Source organism: Mya arenaria, chromosome 10 (assembly GCF_026914265.1).
Source record: "Mya arenaria isolate MELC-2E11 chromosome 10, ASM2691426v1".
Taxonomy (NCBI): Eukaryota; Metazoa; Mollusca; class Bivalvia; order Myida; family Myidae; genus Mya; species Mya arenaria.
Genome location: NC_069131.1, coordinates 67,158,628 through 67,185,586, shown reverse-complemented (window position 1 = coordinate 67,185,586; position 26,959 = coordinate 67,158,628). Strand labels below are relative to the sequence as shown.

Below are 26,959 nucleotides of genomic sequence, written 5' to 3'. Positions count from 1 at the left end.
ACATCAAACCTGCTCTATATACATTATGTTGTCTATTTTCTTTTACTTTAATGTTTAAAACGTACTCACATTCTCAGAATTCTCAGAACTCCAACATTTTAAATCGAAATAATAAACAGAATGTGTTATGAGTTTCCATATGGTATTAACATTTAGTGAATAATTATTGTTTGTTTGTTCAGTATTTATAGAACACAATACTAACCTTGTAGAACTATCATATAGGTTTTACAATATTCGTTTACATGTTCAGAATTTATAGTATATTCTCATCACCCTGTAAATAAATCAACTTTACACAATATATTTATATATTGACAGCATTGAGAGTTAAGGTCAGTAAGATCACATTTTTATCTTATTAAAATTCCAATATCGCCAAGATGTTCCGAGTCGTGGCGTGGACGAAAAAATTTATCAGTCATCTACGGTTTGAAAATTTGTTATTTATGTCCATTGGAAGTTTGTTTGATCATATAAGGGATGATAATCCTATATTAACAATGGAAACCACTAAACGATAATTCATTTGATTTTCGAATGCAATAAGCAAGAAGAGTAGAGAAAGTGTTTCAAAAAAAAATAAAAATACTTTATCTTTGTTTTATTCTTTACTGTCTGTTCAAAGTAAAAAAATAAAAAATAAAAGACAATACATAAAATTATATATATTTCCGTTTAAACTGCCCGTGTTTTGTTTTAATTACTTTGGGTCGGTTGTTTTTACTTTTTTTAGAAATAGAGATGCATTACAGTATACATGTATAATTTATAGTCATTTTAATGATATTTTCAACTGATTGTAAAAATAAGTTAATGGGCTCGGTTAGTCGAACAAAGAAATAAACTTATTAGATATCGTTATATTATTTTGTACTAATGCAAGTGGATGATTAACAATCCTACAGTTTTTAGATGCAATATTTTAAAAATACTCTTAGCTGTAATTAGGCCAATTTATTGTTTCGGTCAAATTTTAAGATTGAATTGTATCACTTAAGTTGCGTTCTGGTTGAAAAATGCATACTTGTAAGAACTTTTTTTATATTGATTAACTTAAACAGTACAATTTCTTGTTTACATCATCACATTCATCGTGTGCAATTTAGTCAATTGACTTCTTCAAAAATTCAATGTTAACAATAGATACAAAAGATGAATTTCAAAACGACTTGAGATGCCCAGCAAAGAAGCCACCCGTTATGTAACAAACGCTTGCATAGTTGTTATCTTGGAAATGAAGCTTCCTGTAGGATGCGTTCGGAACAGGTGTCACCTCTTTTTTTAGATGTATAATCTGAAGACAAAAAGATGCATTTTTTATTAGTTCACTGAATACAACTTGTTCTTGTTTTTCATATAGATATCGGGTCATATAAACCATTCCCAAGTCTAATTTAGTGGACATGCGAAACAGATTAAGGTCGGCACTTAAATAAGTAAATTAACACCACAGGTCATGTTAGGTTTGCCATTTTCCTTCGATCTGAAAAATAAGTAAAATATGGATATAATAATAAGAATTCAAAATCATGTTTTTTAATATTGTACATGAAGGAAGAAGTCAATAAATGTATTAATTATTTCTTTAATGGTCACCAGAAACATAGCTGATTGCTTTGTCAATTATTTGACATTTTTTATATAATCTCTTGTGATTTGCGTATAATGTCAAAAGTAAGCAACAACAACAACAAAAACAACAACAATATCAGCAACGTTAAATGCATTGGCTTTATTCTTCATATACTCCTTATAATACACGTACATTTTTAGTCAGCTAATAATACAATAAAACCTAGGACAAACAGAGAAGTCAACCATTTACAAGGCATAACGACAATGCAGTAGAGACACGAACATATTAATTTCATATTAATAAATCGAAGTCGCAATAAAACAGCTTTATGGATTAATGATAGGAGATAATTCCCCGACGTCAACCTACGTGTACTGGCTAAACGGGCTTGAGGTAAACTCGTTCCATTTAGTTTTTGTATTTTGTACGTTGTACATCGTTGGTGGTGTTCGTATGGAAGCATTTGTGAGCTTCTTTGTCCCTTGTTATTAGTTAATCCTCGCATAGCGTTCGTCAACTGGCCTTGGAGATCGCAAAATATCAGATCGTGTTTAACTAATTTGCATTTTAATTGATACAGAGCAATCCCATGATGAATCTATGCGATTGTTTTCAAACTTGTACGAAATGTAGCGATTAATTATGTTGTGAAGGTAAACAAATCTGATATTTAATTACGAAAGAAAACACATTGTCACGATTACTTGACTTTCATAACACGAACGGCATACGCTAGCAAACGAATCATTACGAAGGGAAACTACGAATTACAAATCCACGCGAATCATAACGCATCAAGTGTTTTGAGTATCATACCAGTTTTCTGTAGTCAAAGAATTTCAAATTTAAACAGAGGAGCCTAAATATCGGGATTTTTAGTTATTCTTTCGTCTAAATGGAAGAGTTACAAAGCCTATGGCTGCAATGTGTGACTGATATGGCCCTCAAGAAGTCTTCCAGCAACAACTGAACATCCACCAATTCCTCACCGTTCCAAGGCGGTACCTAACAATCCTTGATAAACATACCTAGTTTTTTTATACATAGTATGTATGCACTGTGCTGCTTATGGAGTTTTGGGCTGTTCTTCCATGTTTCTTGTTTGTGAATTTATGTTCTATGTCTTTGGCGTTTGCCCAGTGCCATTTAACCGGGGTTATGTTTAAACTTTTTGCTACTGAGCTTTATTCTGTAGTTTTTCACATAAATACTGATCAGGACATCGTTATTGTATATTAATGAAATGAAACACATAAAAAGTGCAATCTACTCCCTGTTATTACAGGCTCAGTAACCGATTGTCCAGATGCTTGGATTCCTTTCGAAGGTTCCTGTTACTTCTTGCATATAGACGGACACTCATTTACAGAGGCTGAGGTACACATATCCTTTGTTGATTGAAATTCAAATTTTATCGGTGTTTTAGACGTAAACTTATGGTCATAAATTCGATTCTGGTAAGCAAAGAATGGAAATCGGAATTTCACCACATCAGAACATTTATATGGTGTCAAAAATGTCTACAACCACCTGAATGTAAAACAACTTGGTGAGCAAAATATATGTACGTTGGTTACCAGATCAGTGTTACGCAAACAATGTGGCTACTTCTTTGATGGGCTTAAAGACGTTTACGTTGCTCTTAAACTCGTCGGCCATATTGTATTTTTTGTCATGCGTGTGTCGATTCATAACTGAACATAGTCAAAAAGAAGTATGTTAATGTTTTGCACAGAGTATATAAATTGCCAATACAATACTGAAGGACCTCTATTATCGGTTTTTATATCTAGATGCAAAATTTTAAACGTCGATAATGGAACGTGTTAGTAGTTTCAATCAAACGGAAACTGCTCAATTCAAACATTACAAAATAGCCTGTGCTTCGGAAAGATTTCCATTCAGGAATGTATTTACGTGTACATTGATTCCTGGTTAACATGCACATTGTTTTGTGTCCTCTAGACGTGTGAATGCATGGTAATATAAGTATATAATAAATGAAATTGTAATAAATTCGATATACTATATGTTCACTACTGATATATTAGCAATATATATGTTTTTGACTTCCAAAAATACAATTAAAACTACAGGGACAGTTATAGTCTGACATGTTGGTTTTAGGTATCTGACCAAATATGTTTAAAGTTTGTATGCGAAGTGACAAAATATTTTGTGTCATTTAAGGGCGTTTTCTGTGCAAAAATCCGAACATATAAGACATACCAACAGTAATATAACAAATTACTTTGTTGGGCATTCCTATATTACAAAATAGGTATATTTAGTCCGATTTTAGTTCGAATAATGCACAACTATAAAACACTTTAGTAATGTTCATGCCTGCTCAGTAAGAAGTTGATTTCTTGTTAATATGTCAAAATTTAAAAGATAACGACCTCTCAGATGATATTATTAAGTACGAAAACAGTGCATTGTCGTTGGGATTACTTAAGGATCTGTAATATTGTTCTTTTCGTATGTCGTACCAGAAAATAAAGTGGACAGAGTTTAATTGAAATGTGCACATTCGTTGTAGCCAGTCGAGTGTAAGCTTGAGTGGGTGTGAGTTTTGTATACATATTTGAAGTTTGAGTACACAAAGTCGGCTTTGACACTTTAGTACTGATAGACAGATGAGTTTGTTTTGGCTCAACTTTTCACAGGTAAACGGTTCCATGAAGAGCCCTTATATTTTAGAATAGAAGACTAACATTTATAAACTTTAAAATAATTTAGAATAGCCCTAAACCTAGTTCATGGGCCATTCTTAAGAGGAGTAGCATGTGTGAGTCTAAATTCAAAAAGCAAGGAGCAAAAAATCCTGTTCATTTATTTACTTTATCCAAATTACTATATAACTACGTATTCATCGTTAAGATTAAGACCTATTATAAAAATATAATTGATGTTCCGCAACTGTTCCCATCTGGTTGACAATTGTTGGACAGCTAATTATTGAACTTTGTTGATGCTCCTAAAACTGTTATTTCATGGACGTTTTGGGAACAGTCTAAACGGTTATCTCTTTGTGTCAATTTGAAAATTTTGTCGTAGTGATGTCCGTTGCACTCAAAAATCCCACTCAAAAGCAAATGTATACACTAGCCTTGTCTTTGAAAGGATTAAATCAGTAAAGTATTAAATTGGTATCTTAACGCCCTCTTTATCACTGACATCATTGCATTTGTCCGTCAGACTGGATCCCTGGCCAGCCCGACGATAGTGCTCATGATGAAGATTGTGCCCATTTCTGGATTAAATCCGATTTTCGCTGGAACGACACTCCGTGTAGAAACATTTTTTCATTTATTTGCGAAGTCATGTTTGTTACAAATATTCTTAATGATTTTTTTTAATGTATCGCATCATTTTCTAAAATGGTCAGCAAAATGTTCACTACTGATATATTAACAATATTTATGTTTTTTGACTTCCAAAATTAAAATAAATACTACAGGGACAGTTATAGTTTGACATGTTGGTTTAAGGTATCTGACCAAAAATGCTTAAAGTGTGTATGCGTAGTGACAAAATATTTTTGTGTCATTTAAGGGCGTTTTCTGACCAAAGATCCGAACATATAAGACATAACGACAGTATTATAACAAAATACTTTATTGGGCCTTCTGATATTGCAAAATAGATCTTTTTTGACCGATTTTAGTTTGAATCATGCACAAGTATGAAACACTTTAATAATGTTCCAGCCTGCTTAGTAAGAGGTTAATTTGTTTTTGATATGTCAAAATTTAAAAGATAACGACCTCTCAGATGATATTATTAAGTACGAAAACAGTGGATTGTCGTTGGTTTTAATTAAGGATGTGTATTTTTGTACTTTGCGTGTGTCATACCAGAAAACAAAAGTAGAGTTTGATTTAAATGTGCACATTCGATGAAGCCAGTCGATTGTAAGCTTGGATGGGTGTGAGTTTTGTATACATATTTGAAGTTTGAGTATGCATGCAAAGACAGCTTTGACTATATTGCACTGGTAGACATATTATGACCTCGATAATAATTTGTTTTGGCTTAACTATTCACAGTTAAACGGTTCCATGTAGAGCCTTTATATTTTAGAATAGAAGACTAACATTTATAAACTTCAAAATAATTTAGAAAAGCCCTAAACCTAGTTCATGGGCCATTCTTAAGAGGAGTAGCATGTGTGAGTCTAAACTCAAAAAGCAAGGAGCAAAAAATCCTGTTTATTTATTTACTTTATCCAAAATGAATCTTAATATAGTAAAACATTAAAAAAGAACTTTAATTTAGCAAAGCGCATCCTCAATGCAAAGAAAAATATTTGAGTCTTGAGTCTGAACTCGAACTTGAGACTGTTTGCAAACACCGCCCAAGAACAACCCAAAAGTCGGTTCTAATGTTTTGTCAGACGCACGTGATAACATGTAGTTTGGCAACTTGGCCTTTATCTATATAGAATATTTATATTTTTCAGGCCGGATGAGAGTGGACCTATCGTTGTTGGATAAAACAAGAAGATCATTGAATTATGGATGAAATGATGAAAAAAAGCGAACTTTCCTTCTATGCATATGGTTAAAGTAATATGAACTATATAACAGTATTTGTTATCATGTGGTCATTTCATTCGTTCCGTAGTAGGCAATAGCTGGACAAGTGACTATCTCTATAAAAGGGTTAACTTGACGTGACCTTGCAAACAATCTGAATTATGTTAAAGTAGTTTTGGTAAGCTTGAGACTGTTTATGGTCAGCAGTGGTATGTCACTGTCACTCCCAACACCACAAATGGAATGTGCATGCAAGCCATATTGTTTTGAAACGGACGACCAATTGATAAGAAGAATATTAAGTCCATGCTTAACGTTAAATGATATGCATAAACACAATTATCTTTTTAACACGATAGAACAACAAGTATATGAATGAAAAGCTAGAAAGACAATATCATATATGAAAATATATATTAACCTCAGGCAGGTACTAGCGGATACCGCATTCCATGTTTGTTTTTTAACCTCAGGCAGGTACTTGTGGATACTGCATTCCATGCTTATTTATTTAACCTCAGATATATACTAGTGGATACTGCATTCCATGCTTGTATATTTAACTTCAGGCAGGTACTAGTGGATACTGCATTCCATGCTTGTATATTTAACTTCAGGCAGGTACTAGTGGATACTGCATTTTATGCTTGTTTGTTGAACCTTATGTAGGTACTAGTGGATACCGCATTCTATGCTTGTTCACTTACCTCGTGAAGGTACAAGAGGATACTGCATTCCATGGTTATGGTTTTAACCTCAGGTAGGTACTGGTGGATACTGCAGTCCATGCTTGTGTATGTTACCTCAGGTAGATACTTGTGGATACTGCATTTCACGCTTGTATATTTAACCTCAGGTAAGAACTAGAAGGTACTACATTCCATGCTTATTTTTTTAACCTCAGGTAGGTACCAGTGGATACTGTCTTCAATGCTTGTATATTTAAGAAATATTGGATACTACATGCCATGCTTGTTTATTTAACTCCAGGTAGGCACTTGTGGATATTACATTCTATGCTTATTTTTTAGTCTCAGGTACTAACGGATACTGGATTCCATGCTTGTTAATCTAAACTCAAGTAGCTACTAGTGGTTAGTGTGTTCCATGCTTGTTGTGGGTTCTCTATTCAATTAGTTTATGTTTACAATTTGGTAGGTACTAGTGGATACTACATTCCATGGTAGTGATTTTCACAATAGACTCCATTTACTTTTGACATAAAACAAGGCTTATCTTAAAAAATATTATACTTATTTATTGGTTAACGTTTTTAGTAAGATTAAATACAATATTGATAGTTAATATTGGAAAATACAATGAACCAACTAAACTATGTATTGTATTCTTTGTGTAACCGAACCGTCTTATTTAACGAGTGATGGTAGCCGCAAGGGCGGTTACATGAACCCTCAGGTTCGACACAGGCAAAGGCAGGGAGGTTGGAAGTGAAAAATGACTGAGATGTGCTCATTTTCATACAATCTATTCAAAATTCAAGTTGTTCAAATGGCAATAATAATGTATCAAAGGTTACTATATAAATAGGAAACCTAGCTGCTCAGGAAAGCTATAATGTAAATGTTTAGACTGTCAGTTCGAAATAATCTCGCTGAGTGTCACAAATCGACAATCAACAGTGTAATATTTTAATATGAAACAAAACAAATAAAGTGAAAAGTAATAAGATCTGTTTCAATAATATTAGATAATTTTACAAAAAAATGAATGGTTATGTCCCTCCATCGCCTTGATATAGCAATCAGGAAGAACTGCATTATACGCATATTACGGTTTCGTTTATCCTGGATGATTGTATGGTTATATGTTATGTTAACGTACGTTAAAATGGATATTATAATAAACGATAACGACGAGTGTCTGTTCAGGATTATTGTTGGTCTTGTGGCCATTAGATATATTATATATTCCGAATTATTGCTGAAGGAACTTAATGAAAACACAATTTTCAAGTTTTACCGGTGTGATTCTCTATACTAATTTCGTTCTTGAATAACAGAAGGGTATGTTAAACTTTCGCCTGTAAAAAATCTATATTTAAATGTCACGAAGTAAGGCTTTCAGAAACGGTCAGAACTTCAAAAGGACTAGACACCAGATGGTACAGCTGCAAGAAAAAAAATAAAATTGTGAAAAACTTACATAAAATTGACATCGTTGTTAAGCGTTGAAAACGCATTGAATCCTACTTACTGATGTATCACATCGCTTCCGAGACATGCTTCTTTCGTAGTTTTTGTGCATTTTTCCAATTATAAATCTACTGGATATGTCTACCACGTAAATCCTAGTAAGAATAAAAAAGGGGTTCTGGCTATGGTGCATTTATTTTGTATGTAGCTCCCTCGGGCCAATTCGCGTCATATACACTCTGCCGTTAAATCGTATATTTATAAAGTCACAGCAACCACGTCTGATGTATTGTATTGATAGTTATTATTTATTTCTTAGTTGTCAATTGTTTTGTTCCATTATACTATTGACTCTCAGATCTTAACCAGGCAGACTGCCTCAACTTGGTTCGCAGACCTCAGAATTATACCCAATTATATCACTCCGATGATACCAACTAAGATATGAGTTTAGCAAAATGCAGGTCCTTTGATTATTATTAGTAGTAGTAGTAGCAGTAGTAGTAGTATTCAAGTCTTTGGGCCATTCTAGATTTGTGCTAAAACGATTGACTATTCCATCTATTTTCAGAATATATAATCGACTGCAAACCAATAAAGAACTTGCAATTGAGCTCTTAACCATAACTATTTGCTAATATGCTAATAAATTTATTTGAACAAAATGTAATATTCTAGAAATTTACATGCCTAACTAAATCATGACCATTACATATCTTCGATTAAACATTAAAACTGTATATTGCCTTCGAAATCTTATAGTGGATATTCGTTGCATATTCATATGTTGTTGTTTCTTTGTTCATCTTGACCTTTATTTGAAATAAATGTTCGGTTTGTATGTTGCCCCTTGAACAAATATTGTTTACGATTTCCACTTATACCAGCTAATACCATTCCGATTATATTTTATGTTTAGCCTACAACCCAAAGGCTATAATTAGTCCACTATCAGTGGAAATATATATACATCACCTAATCATAATGTGTTTGGTTTTGTTGGTGTAAATTAGCCAAACTTGCTCCTTTGTGGAACGTATTCAATTTATGTCGTCAACTTCCGATCGCTTGCAAATACTATATAACTAATTCATTTTCCATTGCCTTAAAGTGCACTTAACTACAACTCTCGTCTTCCTGGTTTAATATTACGTGATTTAAACACACGTATATCTAACATTTACTAATTTTCCACTGCAGCTTTTGGACGAGCATATGAAAAGTTTAAATGGGTTTAATGTAATAAAAAAAACTCTAGTAGACGCACTCAATTCAAAGAATTTCAGTGAATTTTCATTTGCAAGATGATTGGAGCTATTGAATTCGGAGTTATGTTTGGACTGTTTTTTTCAGGTAAAGTGAAATATGAGTTAACATAACCTTAAGAAGCATAGTTTATCTGCCTTGATATTCAGACTGAGTGAAATAATTATACATGTTTCTCGCTTGCTAGATACGTTAGGCTTAAACGTCATGAACGTTGCATAACAATACATCTAATAATCTTGCCAATACTTCTTGAAAATAGACGTCGATGATAAATAATAAATGCACACCCCCCTTCCCCTCTCCATTCCTTAATTGATTAAAAACTAATGATACAGCATGCGATGGATCAGATAAGCAATTAAGCATTCATATCAAATATTACCACAGCATGGAACGGTTTGTACACTGATTTAAGGATTCAATGTTTAAGTTATTTAAATGCTGTTTCACCTGGTCGGGCGTTATACGGTTCTATGGGGACATTCGCTCTTAATCTCAAATAAGGCACTTAAAAGTAAAGTATCTTTGCCTTTAAATACATCACATTTCTATTTCATATGGCGAGTACACGTATCAGGAAACCAATTAAACAAAAGTTTTGTACTGTTTTTAACAGCCATTGTATCGTTTTTTTATTAATTGCAGGTCAGGGCGACACATGTCAACCTGGATATTTCAAATCATTGTTTAATGGATGTAAAAAATGTAAAACTTCTGGATGTGACTGTACGTTTGCTACATCTTGTGATTCGTGTTTAGAAGGTTACTATAGAAACGATGGTGAATGCTTCGGATGTCAATCAAACTGCAAGACATGTGCGAGCTCAAGCAGTTGCTCATCATGCCACCCAGGTTATCATGGACCTATGTGTCAACATGTTTGTGGTAGAGGATGTCTAGATTCTAAGTGTGAAATAAACACTGGAACATGTTTATGTCGGAATGATTTGTTTAGTGGCGTATATTGCAATACTTGTGTTCTAGGCAAATTTGGACAAGACTGCGACTATGAATGTTTGGACGCGTGTAATTCTTGTTCAGAAGCGACTAAATGTGACTCATGCAAGCCGGGTTTCTTTGGACACAAATGTGAATACAATTGTTCTGAAAATTGTTACAATTGCTCACAATCAGGACAATGTTTGACTTGCAAAACAGGACACACTCACCCAAGTCAAACCTGTGTTTGCAAACATAGCGGATGCGCCAAATCTGACAATTGTGAAAAATGTCTCAGCGACGAATATTTTCCGGACAACGGATCTTGCTGTCCCTGCTCATTGCTACATCATTGTATATCATGCACAGTGGTTTCAAATAGTTCAAAGTGTGTTACATGTGAAGACGGATACTATCCGAACGAACACGGTGGTTGTTTTAACTGTAGCCTTACGTGCGTTGAAGGACAATGCGATTCAGGTTCGGGTAAATGCAAAGAAGGTTGCACTGACGGTTACTTTGGTAAGCTTTGTAAACAAAGATGTCAAGATTCCTGTCATACATGCAATCGAAATAATGGTGAGTGCTTAGAGTGTGTTTCAAACCTAGACTATGGACCGAACTGTACCAAACATTGCAGTGAGACTTGCGTTGACAAAGTGTGTGACATAGTTGGAGTATGCACCAAAGGATGCACAGTGAACTACTTTGGAGTAATGTGCGAAAATGAGTGTGACAAATATTGTATCCAAATTGGAACAGGCACAAGGTGTTCATCTGAAAATGGGGAGTGCCTCCACGGTTGCACTGCTGGCTACATAGCAGCTGTTTTTCCTAAAGGTCCACAAGGTAATGAATATGTCAATTAGTCTGGCAGCATTACAAATAGAAAATAGCAAATAATTGCAAAATAATTATAAACCGCATTCTCACAAAATAATATTTTGTTTTATTTTTGTAACATTCTTACATACTTTTGATCTCAAATCAATAAATACAATTCAAATAACTGTGAGTGTTACAGGAGCAGTGTTACAATGTGAACTACACTTTAAATACGATCCTATTTTAAGCATCCTTTTAAGGTCCTTCACAATAACTTGAAGGTACTTGGATGGCAACGCTTTCCCTCCAGTAAACCATTAGTATTGTCTTTGCAATCTTAGAATACGTTGTCTTTATAACACGTTAAGATTACCGCCGATTGTGGCACATTGTCATTCCTATATATAATCAAGTGCAAGGCATATTGATTTAATAGTATTGACTTAATTCTAGAACTAAAGCAAATGCATCCATACACTTATATAACTGCTGCAATATTCATTTTGAAAAGTTGTGTCAATTATTTAATGGACGGAAGATATGTTGCGTGTCTATAGATAATTGTGCACATTTATTTACGTTCACCGACTGGCATCGAACAGAAAATAACTTCTTTAAATGGCTGGCACTTTCTATATTTTTTTCTATTGTATAGCATGATATTCAGCCTTTCGAGTTATGAAATAAAATATATAGGTTTTCGGCCTAATCAAGCAACCAAGTTAAAACAATACGTTCAGAAATGTGAAAGTTAACTTTGCAAAACGTTGTTTTGATGTACGTAGCCGCACTGCTGGCGTTAAATTGTGATATATAGAATAATTGAATACAAGGAGAACAACATGTCTTCAAAAAACGATAGCACGAACTATTGAAATAACGTTAAGCAAATGAAACGGTAATATGTTATTCTATATAAAAGGTGTTTTGATGGATTTGCATTAATAATTGATAAACTGACTGGTTTCCTATTCGATGGAGATTACGCATATTCTCGTATATGCGTATAGGAAAAAGTAAGATTTATTTACGTCGCGATGATAATCTATACATTAACGTGTAACATAAATGTTTTAAGATATGTTATAAACATGTAATAAAGAAACAATTATCATTCCTAGATGCTCAACCGATCGAATGTTTTAATATTCCGTTGCCAACTAAAAAAAACATATTTTTGTTTTTTTTAAATAATTTTCACATATATATTTTTTTTTCAATATGCATCTGCCGCTTTATCAATTGATTGATGTAGCAGTGGTGTGTAAACATTGTTTCAGCGGCCAATGCACGATTTCGGTGTAGCTCGAAAACACTGCCGGGCCATCCCTTATGACTCACTCAAAAACATGTACAGGCATGCACATACACGCACAGTTGCGAACAATCTCGCACGCCGACATGCACGCAAAAAATACGATCATTCCCGCGACTTATTTATGCTTTGAAACGTTATATAAGAGTAAGTAGTAAAGGGACTTTTAATATAAAGGTTTTGTATGAAATATAATAAATTGATGTTCCGGAAACATTTTACATTTCAAGTGTAAAGTGACACTCTTATTCAAAATCAATACATACACATGTATTACAAACATACATTTAGAGTGATAAAACTTTAACCAAATCCTAAATTACGCATTTATATAAAATGTTAATTACTGATAACAAAATTGTAACCGAGTATTGGATAGCTGAATACACAAAAATAGTAAATGATTGGTGAGTGCTAGGATATTTACTGGGATCTACTATCGTCTCATAAGGTAGAAATACCGTGTTTTCTGCACCCTTCTTTCAAATTAAACTCAGTATCCTTCATAAGAACCATTGATTTCGACATTTATTCATCATTTTTTTTGTATATTAAAACAATTGTAATAATTATGGTAAATCTAATTCGGGAGTAAGAGTGCATCTTTAAAAATAGCCATCACGACCCATGTATCTATGTTATAGTAAAATGGCATTACTTAAATTCATAATGATTAAGAATGGTCGGAGCGAGCTTTAGCGATTTAGCCTTTCTCAGTAATTTAGATATTACTTCATGTTATTCAACTGACTTAGAATGTGACACCATCCGCTTACGCATATTCAAAGTACAATCTTAAGTAGCATGTTAGCAAGTTTTGGTTTTGTCGAAACCGTGCACGTGCTCAATAAAACCCGAAACAGCGTCATATAAATTACAAATGCAGAAGTCCGATGCAATGAAGCATACAACATGAATTTTCTCATGAAAAATCGAAAATTCACCGAAGAAAGCAGTATGAAACGGATGCAGATTATAAAAAAGCGAGTGTGACCTCCTGAAAGAAAGACATCGAGTTAATGACACTGATAGACAAATTGAAAAATGCTGCAAGTGCGCGGAACAGTTGTCGCTTAGTAATATACATCAGAAACAAAAATTTGTCTTGGGAGAATTCTCTTTATAGAATGTATGTCATGTCTGGCTGACTACTTAATGCTGAATAGAAATCGATACAAGGCTAATCTTTCACAGATTTTGTCTCAGTGCACAACTTTTTCCATGTGTTATTGTTATCAAATTGATTTGCAATTGTTTTATAATGTGGCTGCTGGACGTAAACTGGAAAACAAGTACCAATGAACGAAATGATAGGGTAATGTTTTTTATAACAATATGTTATGTATGATTTGTAGTTTCAATATTGATATGAAAAACTACAGAAACAAGCACGGTAGTCGAAAAATTAAATATAATCTCCGTTTAATAGCACAAGATCAACGCCAAAGACATAGAACACGAAAACAAACAATTACAAACCAGAAACGTGGAACAACAACACAAAACTCCACAAATAATACAGTACATATATACTACATAAAAATAGAGGTGTTTATCAAGGATTGTTAGGTGCCGTCTTGAAACGGTGAGTAAAATGCAAATTAACGGGTGGTTTAAACTAGTTTGTGTGCACGACCTAATTCCTGACAGTACAATTTAGGGACAATACTTTGTCTTCGCTGGCATTCAAAATAAATACATCGTTTTTAAGTCAATTATTGAGTAACAACAATATATATCGAAGTTATTTAGAATACTATCAAAGCTTTGCATATCTTCAAGACTAGCATTTTTGACAATTTGAATTCAAAACCGAGACAAAATTGGTCACCGGATTTTTATTTTCTTGTTTGTCATCACTATATATATGCAAAGCCATACACACGTTTGGCGTTCCAATCATGACAGTTCTCTTCTTCATGTCTTTTAATAACAGTTAGGTTCTATCCTTTTAAAAAAAATGAAAACGCTTTAACCATCAACATATGTCTACACATGTGCATCTTGTGAAAGGCGTGGTCAGGCGGAACATGTATCAAACAGCAACATTAGACACGGTGTGTCATCCGATGGTCAAACCACGCCCCAACACAAGGACCCATTTCTTTTATACTGAAGGTAAGAATTCCCGCTTGACTCGAAAATTCCGAAGCTCGAGGTGTTTTCGCTGATCCCTGTGAGTTCGACCAAACGTGGTTCGACTGTATGTGTATATTTATGACGTCATTGCACGTTATGATACGACATGTCCCTGTAACTCCCATGGCCGTTATCTATAAAAGGGTACCACATAGCGATATATATATTCACCCCTTTATAAAGCATATTTTCTCTTCAAAAGAGTTACATTTCTTTTTGTTTCTAGATAAAAAACAGATAACCAGTAGCTCGAGAGTAATCGTTATTGGTGGAGGTGTTGGTGGCGGTGTGTTAGCAATGCTAGTAACCTTTGCCGTAATCGCATTCATTATTATAAAGAAAAGGTACATGTCTAGCCCAGATCTATAGAAACTTTTCATGCTTGTAGCGTTTCATTGTATTTATAACAATAAATATGTAAACTATCCTCATGAGGCTTTTTGAAAAAGTTTAAGAGAAACTGAACACCCAACATAAAAAACAATCGATGACGCAATCGCCAATCGAATTTACATGCGTCAAGCAAAACATGTCTCTTACCTTCTCAATTTGTTTATTTTACATGGTACATGTATTACGCTTTTCAGGCGTGCTCAAAATAGTAACGAAGACACAACAGCGTTTAATACTGATCAAAATGAAGAACAGCACGTGGATTCATCAGCGGTCTATGCGACTGTGAATAAAAACAGTAAGCACATCTTCTTTTACTATCCTAAATAATTTGCGATATAAGAAAGACATATTTTAGCTTTTGCATAGTTTTCGTAATTAATCTATGTATGTCTATAGACAAAATGTATGTTTTGTTTATTGTACGTGTAACGTATTCATCTATTTTAGCAGTTGTCCAACCCGATGCTATTTATGCGAATACTGCTGAGGGTCTCCCACATGTAACCGTAATTTCCAATCAAACTTATCAAAGTCCTCCAGAGAAGAAAATTAGCACCGAAAGTATTATCACAGACGACAATCTTGAAAGTGGTAAGGTTTATTGCATGTTAAGTATTATGCTCATAAGTTATATTCTGACGACAGTCTTGAACTTGGTAAGGTTTATTGCATGTTAAGTGTTATGCTCATAAGTTATATACTGACGACAGTCTTGAAAGGTGTAAGGTTTATTGCATGTTAAGTGTTATGTTGATATGTTATATACTGATGGCAATCTTGAACATGGTGAGGTTTATTGAATGTGTTATGCTCATAAGTTATATTTTGAGGACAATTTTGAACTTGGTAAGGTATATTTCATGTTAAGTATTATGCTTATATTCTGACAACAATCTTGAACTTGGTAAGGTCCATTGCATCTTTAGTGTTATGCTCATTTTGAGGACAATATTAAACATGGAACGGTTTATAGCATGTTAACTGTTATGCTCATACGTTATATACTAAGGACGATCTTCATGTTGAAAAAAAATGCTTCGCAAATATGCGTACTGTTAAATGTTACGTTGAGCCCCTGTTAAACTAACCATTGTTCCTTTGTCATAATAAAGCAGCATTTATAAGACTGCTTTGACGTTAGTCAAATTGGTATGATTTATGTTCATTTTATATTAAACGCAAACAGCTGCACGTTTCCCTATTTATTATGCAATAATCGTACAACAAGTCGGACTCCGGTTAAAATGACTTGTTTTAGACTTCAAGATAAATGTTTGCAAATGAATAATAGATCAGCATTTGATTAAGATAAGCCATAAGACGTCCGCTAATATGAAGCATTGTGTTATTTTCAGACGACGAGGACGCTATTGCACGGGAAATTGCTATTAGGTTTGAAGAAAATGGCGGAGTGTATTACAACAATGCCAATAAGGTTAACAAAACCAAAGTTAAAGTTGAGGAATTACCTGCGTATGTCACAGCAAAAACAAAAAACTCGTATGAGGAAGAATTTGAGGTAATTTGGTCAAAATAAACGTTTTTATAAAGAAGTGAATTAAATGACGTTTAAAAATATTGAGGACTTTTTTTGAAACAACAACAAAAATACGGATTTACAAAGAAAAAAACATGACTTCATTAGAGGGTTGAAACAAATTTAAGTGTTTTTTTCTTATAACTTTTAATTGAGTTACCCGAGATAACTCATAGTTTCCATGCTCAATAATACAATGATAAACTAGCGTTGAAATCATCAAGATTGGGAAAGACATTTAACCACATTGAACGTACATGAAAAATCTCCTTTATACTTCCGAAGACAGTTATGTTACATTATTTGTTGTTTTATATGAAGGTTTATTATATCCATGTCTTTCTTTTGTTACAGAGATTTCCATACGGTCTTATTAAACCGTTTGAAGATTCTCAAAAAGCCAGCAATATGTCACGAAACAGATATAAAGGAATTTACCCGTGTGAGTGAAATTTGTTGTTTGATGCGTATGACAAACTTTGAAAGGACATATAGTTATTATTCAGCATGCCATACTTATTGAACGCAAATACATATATTCAGTTCTTACAATATAGTGTCATAGTTGTATTGTCAGACGTGTGATATAGGGATATTAGCCTTTCAAATTTTTCAGTAAGTGTTCGGTTGCGCGCTTGAAACTTTGTTTACCACCATTCTCCATTTAGTGAGTATGTCCATGGTGGTTCGAATCTAAATATGATCATTGTTAAATAAGTAGTCTGGACTTGTACATTGTGGCTCTAATTTGAATATGGTTAATGTAAACTTGGTAGTTTGGAAATGGTGATTCTTATCCAAAGAATGTCATTGTCAAAAAAGCATTCTGGCATGTTCATGGTGGCACTTATCTAAAGAAATTTATTGATAAAAGAGTATTCTGGGCTTGCACTTTATGGCTATAATCTAAACAAGGAAATTGGAACAGACGTAGTCTAGCATTGTACACGATGGCTCTAATCTAATCGAGGTCATTGTTGAATAAGTAATCTGACCATATTCATGGTGGCTCTAATCAAAACAAGGTCATTGTTCAATAAGTATTTTGGCATAGTACATGGTGGCTCTAATCTAAAGAATGTAATTCTTATGTAGGCAGTCTTGCCTTGTACATGTTGGCTGTAATATATCAAGGTCATTGTTGAATAAGTAGTCTGGTCTTGTACATGTTGGCTGTAATCTATCAAGGTCATTGTTGAATAAATATCTGGCCTTGTACATGTTGGCTGTAATCTATCAAGGTAATTGTTAATGAAGTAGTCTGGCCTTGTACATGTTGGCTGTAATCTATCAAGGTAATTGTTAATTAAGAAGTCTGGTCATGTACATGTTGGCTGTAATATACCAAGGTCATTGATGAATAAGAAGTCTGGCCTAGTACATGGTTGCTCTTATATAAAGAAGTTTATTGTTAAATACGTAGTTTGGCGTATGGTCACGTCTCTTTTCATTCGTATAGTCCGAAACAGCTTTTAATACGAAACTATCAATTGAATATTTGCAGATGACGATTCACGGGTGAAGGTTTGGTACAATGGATCTGATTACATAAACGCAAGCTTTATTGATGTATGGTTTATTTATTGATAACTTTGATTTGAATTCATATGTGTTAGTTTTCGTTACTTTCAGTCGTATTTGGTTTCGTTTTTATTAGTGTATTTCGTATTATTTTATAAGTAATCGAAATCAGAATTCCAGTTGTGCGTTTTAAACAATTGGTATATTTTATTTAAGGGTTTCAAGAAACGAAATGAATACATTGCAACTCTAGGTAAGTGGCGTTAGGTAAAAGAGGGCCCATATTCATTTAGTTTGACCTCAGACATGTGAACCTATAAATGTGATGAAAACTATTTGATCATTTCGTTTAGGATATAATATTAATAATATGTGGTAAAACCTGTCATTTGGAATATATGCTCACCAATTTCAACCATCTCTGCTCTAAAAGTAAACATTTTACGATTGAAAGAAATTTAATACTTTTATAAGTCTTGTGTCTCTCAAGACAAGGTGTTTTTTTTTTTAATTTTGATAACCGGCTATAGTTTTTTATTTTGTGTTGTCGAGTCTAAAACTCAGACGCAGGAACATAGTGAGTATGGACCCAAAGAAGTCTTGTTTGGATGATATTGAAGCTGACATATCAAAACCATGACACATACAAAACAAAGTAATTGCTATTGTTCAGAGATTCTATCGTTTCAATTTTGTTCATTCGTTGGCATGATGTTACGCTAGAGTATGTACCTGTGCTGTAGGGTAACCGGAGTACCCGGATACTTTTTTAGTCCGACTTAATGTAATGAACGCATGTGTTCCTTATAATAAAACATTTAGAATAGTATTCGTGTATTCAAAGGTCCGATGTCAAAGCAACTTGGAGACTTTGGATTGTTTTGGGAAATGGTCTGGCAGCAGAAAGTTGAAAAGGTCGTCATGGTTACGAATTTAATTGAAGAAAAGGTATCCTTCGATTCATGTCTTAACATAATGAACAAAATATTGCACATGTTTTTTACGGAATTTATCAGTGTAATGGGTAAAAAAAGGTGTACATGTTTAAAGACACAAATTATCAATATAATTGGAATGTTTCATCATACATTACAAAAATAGATAAAAGTAACCTTCATTATTAAAGGCGATGTATATCCTAAGGTGGTATAGTTAAATTTGTTTGTATTTTAAATATACAGAAAGAAAAATGTGACCAATATTGGCCGAATGTTCGTTCGTCTTTTCGTTACGGAAACTTTACTGTTACTTGTCTGTCAGAGGATTCGTATGCTGAATTTACAAGACGAACATTTCAAATATCTCAGGTATGCGGTATTAAAGGTTTTCATATGTGTTTTGTTCAATTGTTCAATTTCCGGTTGAACCAAGTATTATAATACATTTTTATTAACTAAAAGGATCAACAACATTAAAACAATTCAAATAATATAAGCACGAATAAAATACAATAAATACTGCAAGACCAGGCTCTGTGGTTGTCGTTATCTTTAAGCGAAAACTAGGTCAGAATTTGTAAACCATCCACAATATTCAGAAAACTATGAACCCATGGTACGAGAGACAATACGCAAATGTACAAAAAGGTCCATAATTCTGAATTACTATTTGTGGTTATATGCCACTCTTTGAGTGTACAAAAAGGCAGACAAGCGTTTGCTCCGCGACGCTGCCTAGTTTAGCTTGTCATCCAGTGTTTTTATATACATTTAGGCCGCTGATTTCCTTTAAAAATGTGAGTTATTCTTATGATTTATTAATTCTTCAGCACAACTCAGAAAAATCTTTAACAGGTTAAGCCGGCATGAAATTAATTTAGAAAGATATGTGCTCATTTCTCAAGTGATAATTACTCACCGTTGCCCTTTGTAACATTAATTGTTCATAAACCGAATGCTTTAAAATAAAAGGGATATGTATAAATAAATTTATTTAATGCCTATGGTTGATTGATTAATTTCATTGATTTTATGAAATCAAATATCTCCTATTTATAACTGCAAATCACTTATGAAATCTACATTGAAGATTAGATCCGGGTTTCTATCCTGCTTGTTGAGTTGTAACGGACGCTTGTTGTAATTGTACGCGATATAATCGAATGATTTCGATATCAAATATCCGTTTCAAACTTGATTTGATAATTGTGAAATACAACAGAAGTATAGGTTTATCAGGTCAGCAACCTTCAATCAACCGGATACGTTTATATTGCTGCAATTTAATACAACGAACTGTCAACATTGCCTCATAAATATGAGATATAACGGTTGTCAAAACTTTAAAAATAAAACGTGTGTATAATTTTGTATTGAAATTAAAAGTATATCATGAAATAAAGTCACAAGCTGAATATCCCAAAACCTGATGATATTGCTAAGTTGCACACGAAGCAACGACCAAATGCATAATCATCGGGACAAACAAAAACAACTTACAATTATCCAATACCTTTACATGCCAGGTTGTCGTCATGTTAAATCAAATACACGCTAAATTTAACTCATTGTAACCAAATCGACACTGTCAGTACCTGCAAGCTCATAAACATAATCAGGGTAGCAATGTCAAAACACTGTTGCGCAAAGACAGCCTAAAACAACATCAATAATAATTGAATACTGTTCAAAAGGTCAAAAACTTTCGACACAACGAATGTTTTTTCTTGGTATTTATGTTGTATTTTAAATTTATTTTTCTATGTTAACAAACATATAAAGGATTGAAGACTGGTGTATCATTGCAAGCTTGGCATATGATGATAAAATGATATATGTGATAATGATATCTTATAAACGTTACTAGAAATCCGAAGAGAGAAAGCTTCATCAGTTCCATTTCACATGCTGGCCTGATAGATGTGTGCCGAAAGATGTTACCTCTTTGATAGAATTCAGGCAGTTGGTCCTAAACTGTTCGACAAAGCTGTATGGTCCGACAGTGGTACACTGCAGGTATTTAATTCTGAAGAATTAATTCATAAGCTGATGCAATGTCCTAAACTGTTCGACAAAGCTGATTCGTCTGACAGTTATCCATTGCAGCTACTAGAAATTAAAGAAATAAACCATAAGTATAGTTGTATTTAATGTTTGAATTTCATTATGGGTCTTAATTATTCCAGACAATGGCTGGTGAGAGCATTAATGTTTTTCTCTCACAAACCAAACTGGCAATTTTTCTTCAGGTTCAGGATTTTGCCGTATATGACATGATAAAGTGTGATTGGCATATGAAGGGGAACACCATTGTTAAAGATTTTTTTATCAAAACGTATTTACCTGGCACATACATTTAACACGCCTTACTGGTGACACGGTTTGTGTTGTTCAATCAATATTAAATCTGCCACCCATTTCTTACATGCTCTGTTATCTCCAGTGCGGGCGTTGGACGAACCGGCACATATATTGCTCTCGACATTTTGACAAAGGAAGGAGAAGCGGACGGAAGCATTGACGTCCCCGGATGTGTGCTCAACATGCGCCAAAACAGGCCCAACATGATCCAAACTCTGGTAAATATCGTAGTAGAGTGTTGACGTAACTAAGCATATGCACTGAACAGGCAACAGAAAAGGCCCAACATGGTCCAGTCACACATGGGCATGTGTATTCAACATGCGACATAACAGGCCCAACATGATCCAAACTCTGGTAAATATCGTAGTAGAGTGTTGACGTAACTAAGCATATGCACTGAACAGGCAACCGAAAAGGCCCAACATGGTCCAGTCACACATGGATATGTGTATTCAACATGCGACATAAAAGGCCAAACATGATCCAGTCACTGGTCTCGATCCCAGTATATTGTGTCCAAGGCGGTACCTAACAATCCTTGATAAATATACCTAGTTTTTTTATATGTAGTATGTATGCACTGTGTTGTATGTGAAGTTTTTTGCTGTTCTTCTATGTTTCTTGTCTGTGATTTTGTGTTCTATGTCTTTGGCGTTAGCCCAGTGCCACTAAACTGGGTTTATGTTTAAACTTTTTGCTACTGAGCTTGTTTCTGTAGCTTTTTGCATAAATATTGCACCAGAATAGACTAAACAATAATTCAAAAACTGGTATCTATCGCAGTATAGTGTTGACGCTAATCAGCATGTGTGTTCAACACGCGCCAGAATAGACGCAGCATGACTCAAAAACTGGAATATATCGCAGTATAGTTTTGGCGCAAATCAGTTTTTGTAATCTATATGCGACAGAACTTGATCCAAGCTCTGGTATCAATCGCAGTATATTATTAATATGAAACAGTATACCAGCATGATTCAGACACTGTTAACTATCGTGGTATAGTGTCGGCGTTGATCAACATGCGCCAGAATAGACTTAACAATAATTCAAAACACTAAATTTGTCTAAAATTGATTCTTTTCCAGTGGTCTGCATGCGCACGTTTCGAATAAAACAGAATAGCTTTTGAAATTATGACTTAATTATTGAAAAGATCATTTGTATTCGCAGGGACAGTATCAGTTTCTGCATAGAGCTCTTGTTCATTCACTGACGTTGGACTGTAACCCGGTGAAAGGGGTGCGTTATCAGCAATTCATGGACAGTCTTAGTGACACTGATAGGGCGAAAATGTTTCAGGTACTAGTAATGATATGTAACGGAACATACAACATGGAACCTAATAACCAAACCCTATAAAGTTGTTGTTTATTGACACGCAAGATGTTTTAAGCTTTATACAAACACAACATGTTTAAAATCGTTGTCCTTTTCTTCCTTAGCTGATTTTTTCAATATTTATTAACGGATTTTTATACTAAGGTTTACTCAGTTATGTGGGAATATCAACTTCTTCGGCTGTTACATTTGTCCTTGAGTGATTGAGATAACTTATTTTTGTTGCATTTCAGCAAACCCAGTTCACTGCAGGACAATATTCAGAGGAAGAATCTCAAGCAATTGAAAGAAACAAAAAACTCAAGGGCAAAAACAGAGTCAATGCCGACATTCCAGGTAGAAGGTTTTATGGTATATTTGATCATTATAAAGAGGATAATTGTTTGTTTCAGTGTAAAATTGTAATATAATTCACCGAATGAGATCTAAAAGCTATTTTTCACAAGTTGCTATTTACTTTTGGATGTTCTTGGGATGAACTATTGTGCCATCGTACATTGAAACATATTTTTTTTATAATAGGACTTAAATGGATATAAATTAAAGGCTAAATGTAATTGTGAGAACGTAGCGGCATTTCGGAATTGACGCCGAAGAAATGTTCAAGCGTTGTGCACGCTGACATAATTTTCAAACGTCAAGGCGGGATAAAATTTAACACAGTGACAAATAACAAACTTTTGTTTTCTGCGTTTGAAACAGTGAAATATAATTGTTATTTTACGGATAAATCTGTATACACCATAACAAAGTATATCAATACACTATTTAAGTGTTGCAGAATTAAAATCTGTTCAGAATAATTTGATTTTATATCACAAATGACGTTGTTGTTATGCACTAAGGTTCTGATATATATTAATTATATCATACATTTTGTCTATTTTGATACGCAACCAGTGTTAAAATATTTTACTTGAGGTCATAAAAGCATAGCGTTGAAAAGATTATCATTGAACGTTGTTGTATGTATTTAATCTTGTTTATCATGTACATTTATCGTCATGAATAACATATCAGTTGTAATAAAGTTATCCAAAACATACAAAAGCTGGAACAATATCAAGAGCAGACATAAGAACAGCAATTTCTTTCAAATACAATGTAGGTGACGAGAACAGACCCCGGCTGAATAAATGCAGCAAAGAGGGCGGATCTGACTACATCAATGCTGTTCGTATAAACGTGAGTAACAGAAGTTAGTATGCTTGGAAAATGTTTGCAAACACGGTGGTTTTAGACCAGCTATCGGTTTCACGAACAACAATTATTATAATTATACCAAAAACAAAATAATGATAAGATGAGATGGCAGGAAAGTAATTGTTTAGTCATTTATACGACTTCCTTGATTTCGAAACTTGCTCCTTTTCTAAATATATATATATATGTATATGTCAACATAAGACCAAATGTGTTTGAAATCAGGTAATATTGAATGTTTCGCATGCCACTATTGTATATTCGTTGAACTATTCTATGCACGTTATCTACTCGACAGGGTCATCGGACGAAGAACCGCTTTTTAGTTGCTCAAACACCTTTACCAGAGACAGTCGATGATTTCTTGACTCTAATTTATCAACAGTCTTGCTCGTGTATTGTCAGCTTTGGAACGGACATTGGTAATCATAAGGTAATGTCAACCTTATTTCCACATTAATTTTTCAATTAGGCAGAAAGTGTACATATATACCTTCGTGAATCATACCCTTGTACAATAAGTCTTGGATTGAGGGTTAGTTTGAGCTATGTGGGCTAATTAAAAAAGGCTGTCGAGTAAGACTTACAAATGTATTTCAGAGCGTGGGCTCATATTTCCCTGCTGACAAACAAGTGTTAAAGAAGGGGGCGTTCAGCGTAAAATGTTTACTGCAAGACGCGCAGGTCTGTTACACAAATAGAACTTTGATGTTTGGATACACGGGCCAAGATAAGGTAGGGACTTTCCATGTATAAAGTTTCTATTAATCAATACATAATTCGGGAATCATTTGACCCTTTAGATTGATTAACTGTTGGCCGATTCGTAAAAGTATAGTTAATTACATTTAAGGAGACAATCGAAATAAGCATTCCTCAACTAGAGTTCACTGCCTGGGATAGTTCGAAAAATACTCCAAGATCCGCATTAGAGTTTCTGGACTTCATTAACGATGTTGAGGAGGCATCACGAAAATCAACAACTGGGGGACCAATTCTTATTCACTGCATGTAAATCACTCATTTATCTGCATTTTGAACGTATCATGCAAGATGTACTCTTTTTAAGTGTTGTATAGGGTTGCTACCGAAACCTTTATAATATTTGGCGATGTGATAATCAGATCTAGAAGAGGCATTTTAAATTTGAAAAAAATGCATATAAATAAAAATATATCGATTTTAAAATGTATTTTGAAACTTTATAACGTTGATTAATTTTGATTAGTGAGATGCAATATCATTACTAGTGACGGAGCCAGCAAGAGCGGTGTGTTCTGTGTTGTTTCCCTGCTCTTAAAAAAGATGGCCGTAGACCACGAGATCAGTGTTGTTAATGCTGTCATGAAGGTCAAGGCCAGACGAAGACTTGTTATCCCAACCCAGGTGATAACAACCGTCATATATTGAAATATATCTCAGTAGTTCTTCAAAGCGCGTCCATGAAGTTCACAAAATAAGAATCAATGCTTCGGAAAAGTTCACTGTGAATTCAAATGATGTCCCCGTACTTCCACACGAGCATACCTGTAGTCTCACTCAAATTGTATATCTATATAGTAGCAATGAGGCGCCCGGACCTTATGAATAGTACCATAGTTCCAAAGAGTGTCAAATATGTTTCTTAAAATACGTTTCATGTAGTCTCAAAAAGTGTCCCTCTACTTTCGGGAAGTTTCCCTGCATTTTCAAATAGTTTCCATGTAGTTTTAATTACAAATAGAACATGTGTTTTTTTAAATGTGTCATTATAGATTTAAATACATGACGTGTCTTTGTGTCATGTTGAATTTGACTATAGTAAAGATAATTGTGTTTATGTTTAACGTCTATAGACCTCTTAGACTGACAACTGTACTGCAATACTTGAATTGAATATACTTTAGTGTTCATTTACATTTCATGTTTTAAACGTGTTTTTTTTCAGTCACAGTTCGAGTTCTGCAATGAGTGTGTTCTAGCGTATATACAACATGTACAACTTCAGAGAAACACATAAGGATACCATTAGTGTGTTCTAGCGTACATCAAGTCTTTTGAATACAACATGTATTCGAACTTCGTGGAATTACATTGAAATAGCATCAGTGTGTTCAACCGTACATCAAATCGCTGAAATATAAAATTCACTCACACAGTGGAGAACGTTTTTAAGATATGTTTTCATATTGTCTACTCCAATATTTCGAGGGCAGACACTCAGATTGTATTCAAGCGTACATCAAAACATTGTTCTAAGCAATTTATATTCCATTTGTTTTTACTAGTATGTTCATATCGTACCCATAATTATATATTTATATATTCAACACAATATTTATCTTGTATATATAGTGTATACGTATAACACATTTAAATGTACAGCATTTACATTATTTACTGGTCACGGTTTTGATCAACTTTGCTGCAAACAATATAAATATTCACAACATTGTGAATTAAGTACAGTACTTATCGAAATATCACTTTTGCATCTGAGGAATATTTCATTTTCAAAATAAAAGATGGTCCTCGCTGTGACAAGGACCAATACATTTACAATTCATCTACGGTTTGAACATTTATATCTTTAGACCATTATAATATTTATTTTATGACATAAGGGATAATAATTCTTTATATAACAAGTCAAACCACATACTTTAGGCAAAATTTCAAGTTTCCTTCGAATCGAATGTAAAATATATGAAGAGTCAAGAAAGTGCTTGTATCCTTACAACTTTGAATGTGATATGTGCAATGCTAAACTGTCTGCTTATAGTAGAACTGAAAGAATCATCGTATTCAAACACAAACTCCTACTTAGTAAAAAGGCTGTTTGTAAAAACCCATATTTGTCATAATATGTATATATAGTATAAAATAAAAGACCAGTCTTACAACTGTTTTTGTTTCCCCT

At 33.8% G+C, this 26,959-nt stretch overlaps 2 protein-coding genes across 3 annotated transcripts in view; one reads left to right on the top strand and one right to left on the bottom strand.

The window, feature by feature from the left end:
- LOC128205067 (receptor-type tyrosine-protein phosphatase mu-like) overlaps positions 1-26,959 on the bottom strand; it is a gene marked incomplete in the record, with an annotated part of 180,600 nt that overhangs the window by 66,274 nt on the left and 87,367 nt on the right.
- On the top strand, positions 9,413-26,928 carry LOC128205068 (receptor-type tyrosine-protein phosphatase mu-like). Of its 2 annotated transcripts, none has more exons than XM_052906484.1 (21): positions 9,413-9,626; positions 10,188-11,330; positions 14,987-15,104; positions 15,348-15,451; positions 15,607-15,747; positions 16,512-16,675; positions 17,048-17,135; positions 18,198-18,262; positions 18,431-18,467; positions 19,059-19,162; positions 19,396-19,521; positions 21,020-21,168; positions 21,596-21,731; positions 22,690-22,818; positions 23,091-23,193; positions 23,966-24,042; positions 24,359-24,493; positions 24,661-24,795; positions 24,914-25,071; positions 25,311-25,446; positions 25,988-26,928. In XM_052906484.1, exons 1-21 carry the CDS (start codon positions 9,578-9,580, stop codon positions 26,057-26,059), a joined length of 3,369 nt encoding a protein of 1,122 aa, XP_052762444.1. In that variant the 5' UTR covers positions 9,413-9,577; the 3' UTR covers positions 26,060-26,928. The 2 variants fall into 2 exon arrangements, with proteins under 2 accessions (XP_052762444.1, XP_052762443.1); XM_052906483.1 differs by having other exon boundaries at positions 15,604-15,747.

Excerpts from the sequence above, each read along its gene's own strand:
- LOC128205068 (XM_052906483.1), top strand. The coding sequence starts at position 9,578 with ATGATTGGAGCTATTGAATTCGGAGTTATGTTTGGACTGTTTTTTTCA. Across the intron at positions 15,748-16,511 it reads AGACGACAATCTTGAAAGTG|ACGACGAGGACGCTATTGCA; the intron begins GTAAGGTTTATT and ends TGTTATTTTCAG. Across the intron at positions 24,043-24,358 it reads TCAATGCTGTTCGTATAAAC|GGTCATCGGACGAAGAACCG; the intron begins GTGAGTAACAGA and ends TCTACTCGACAG.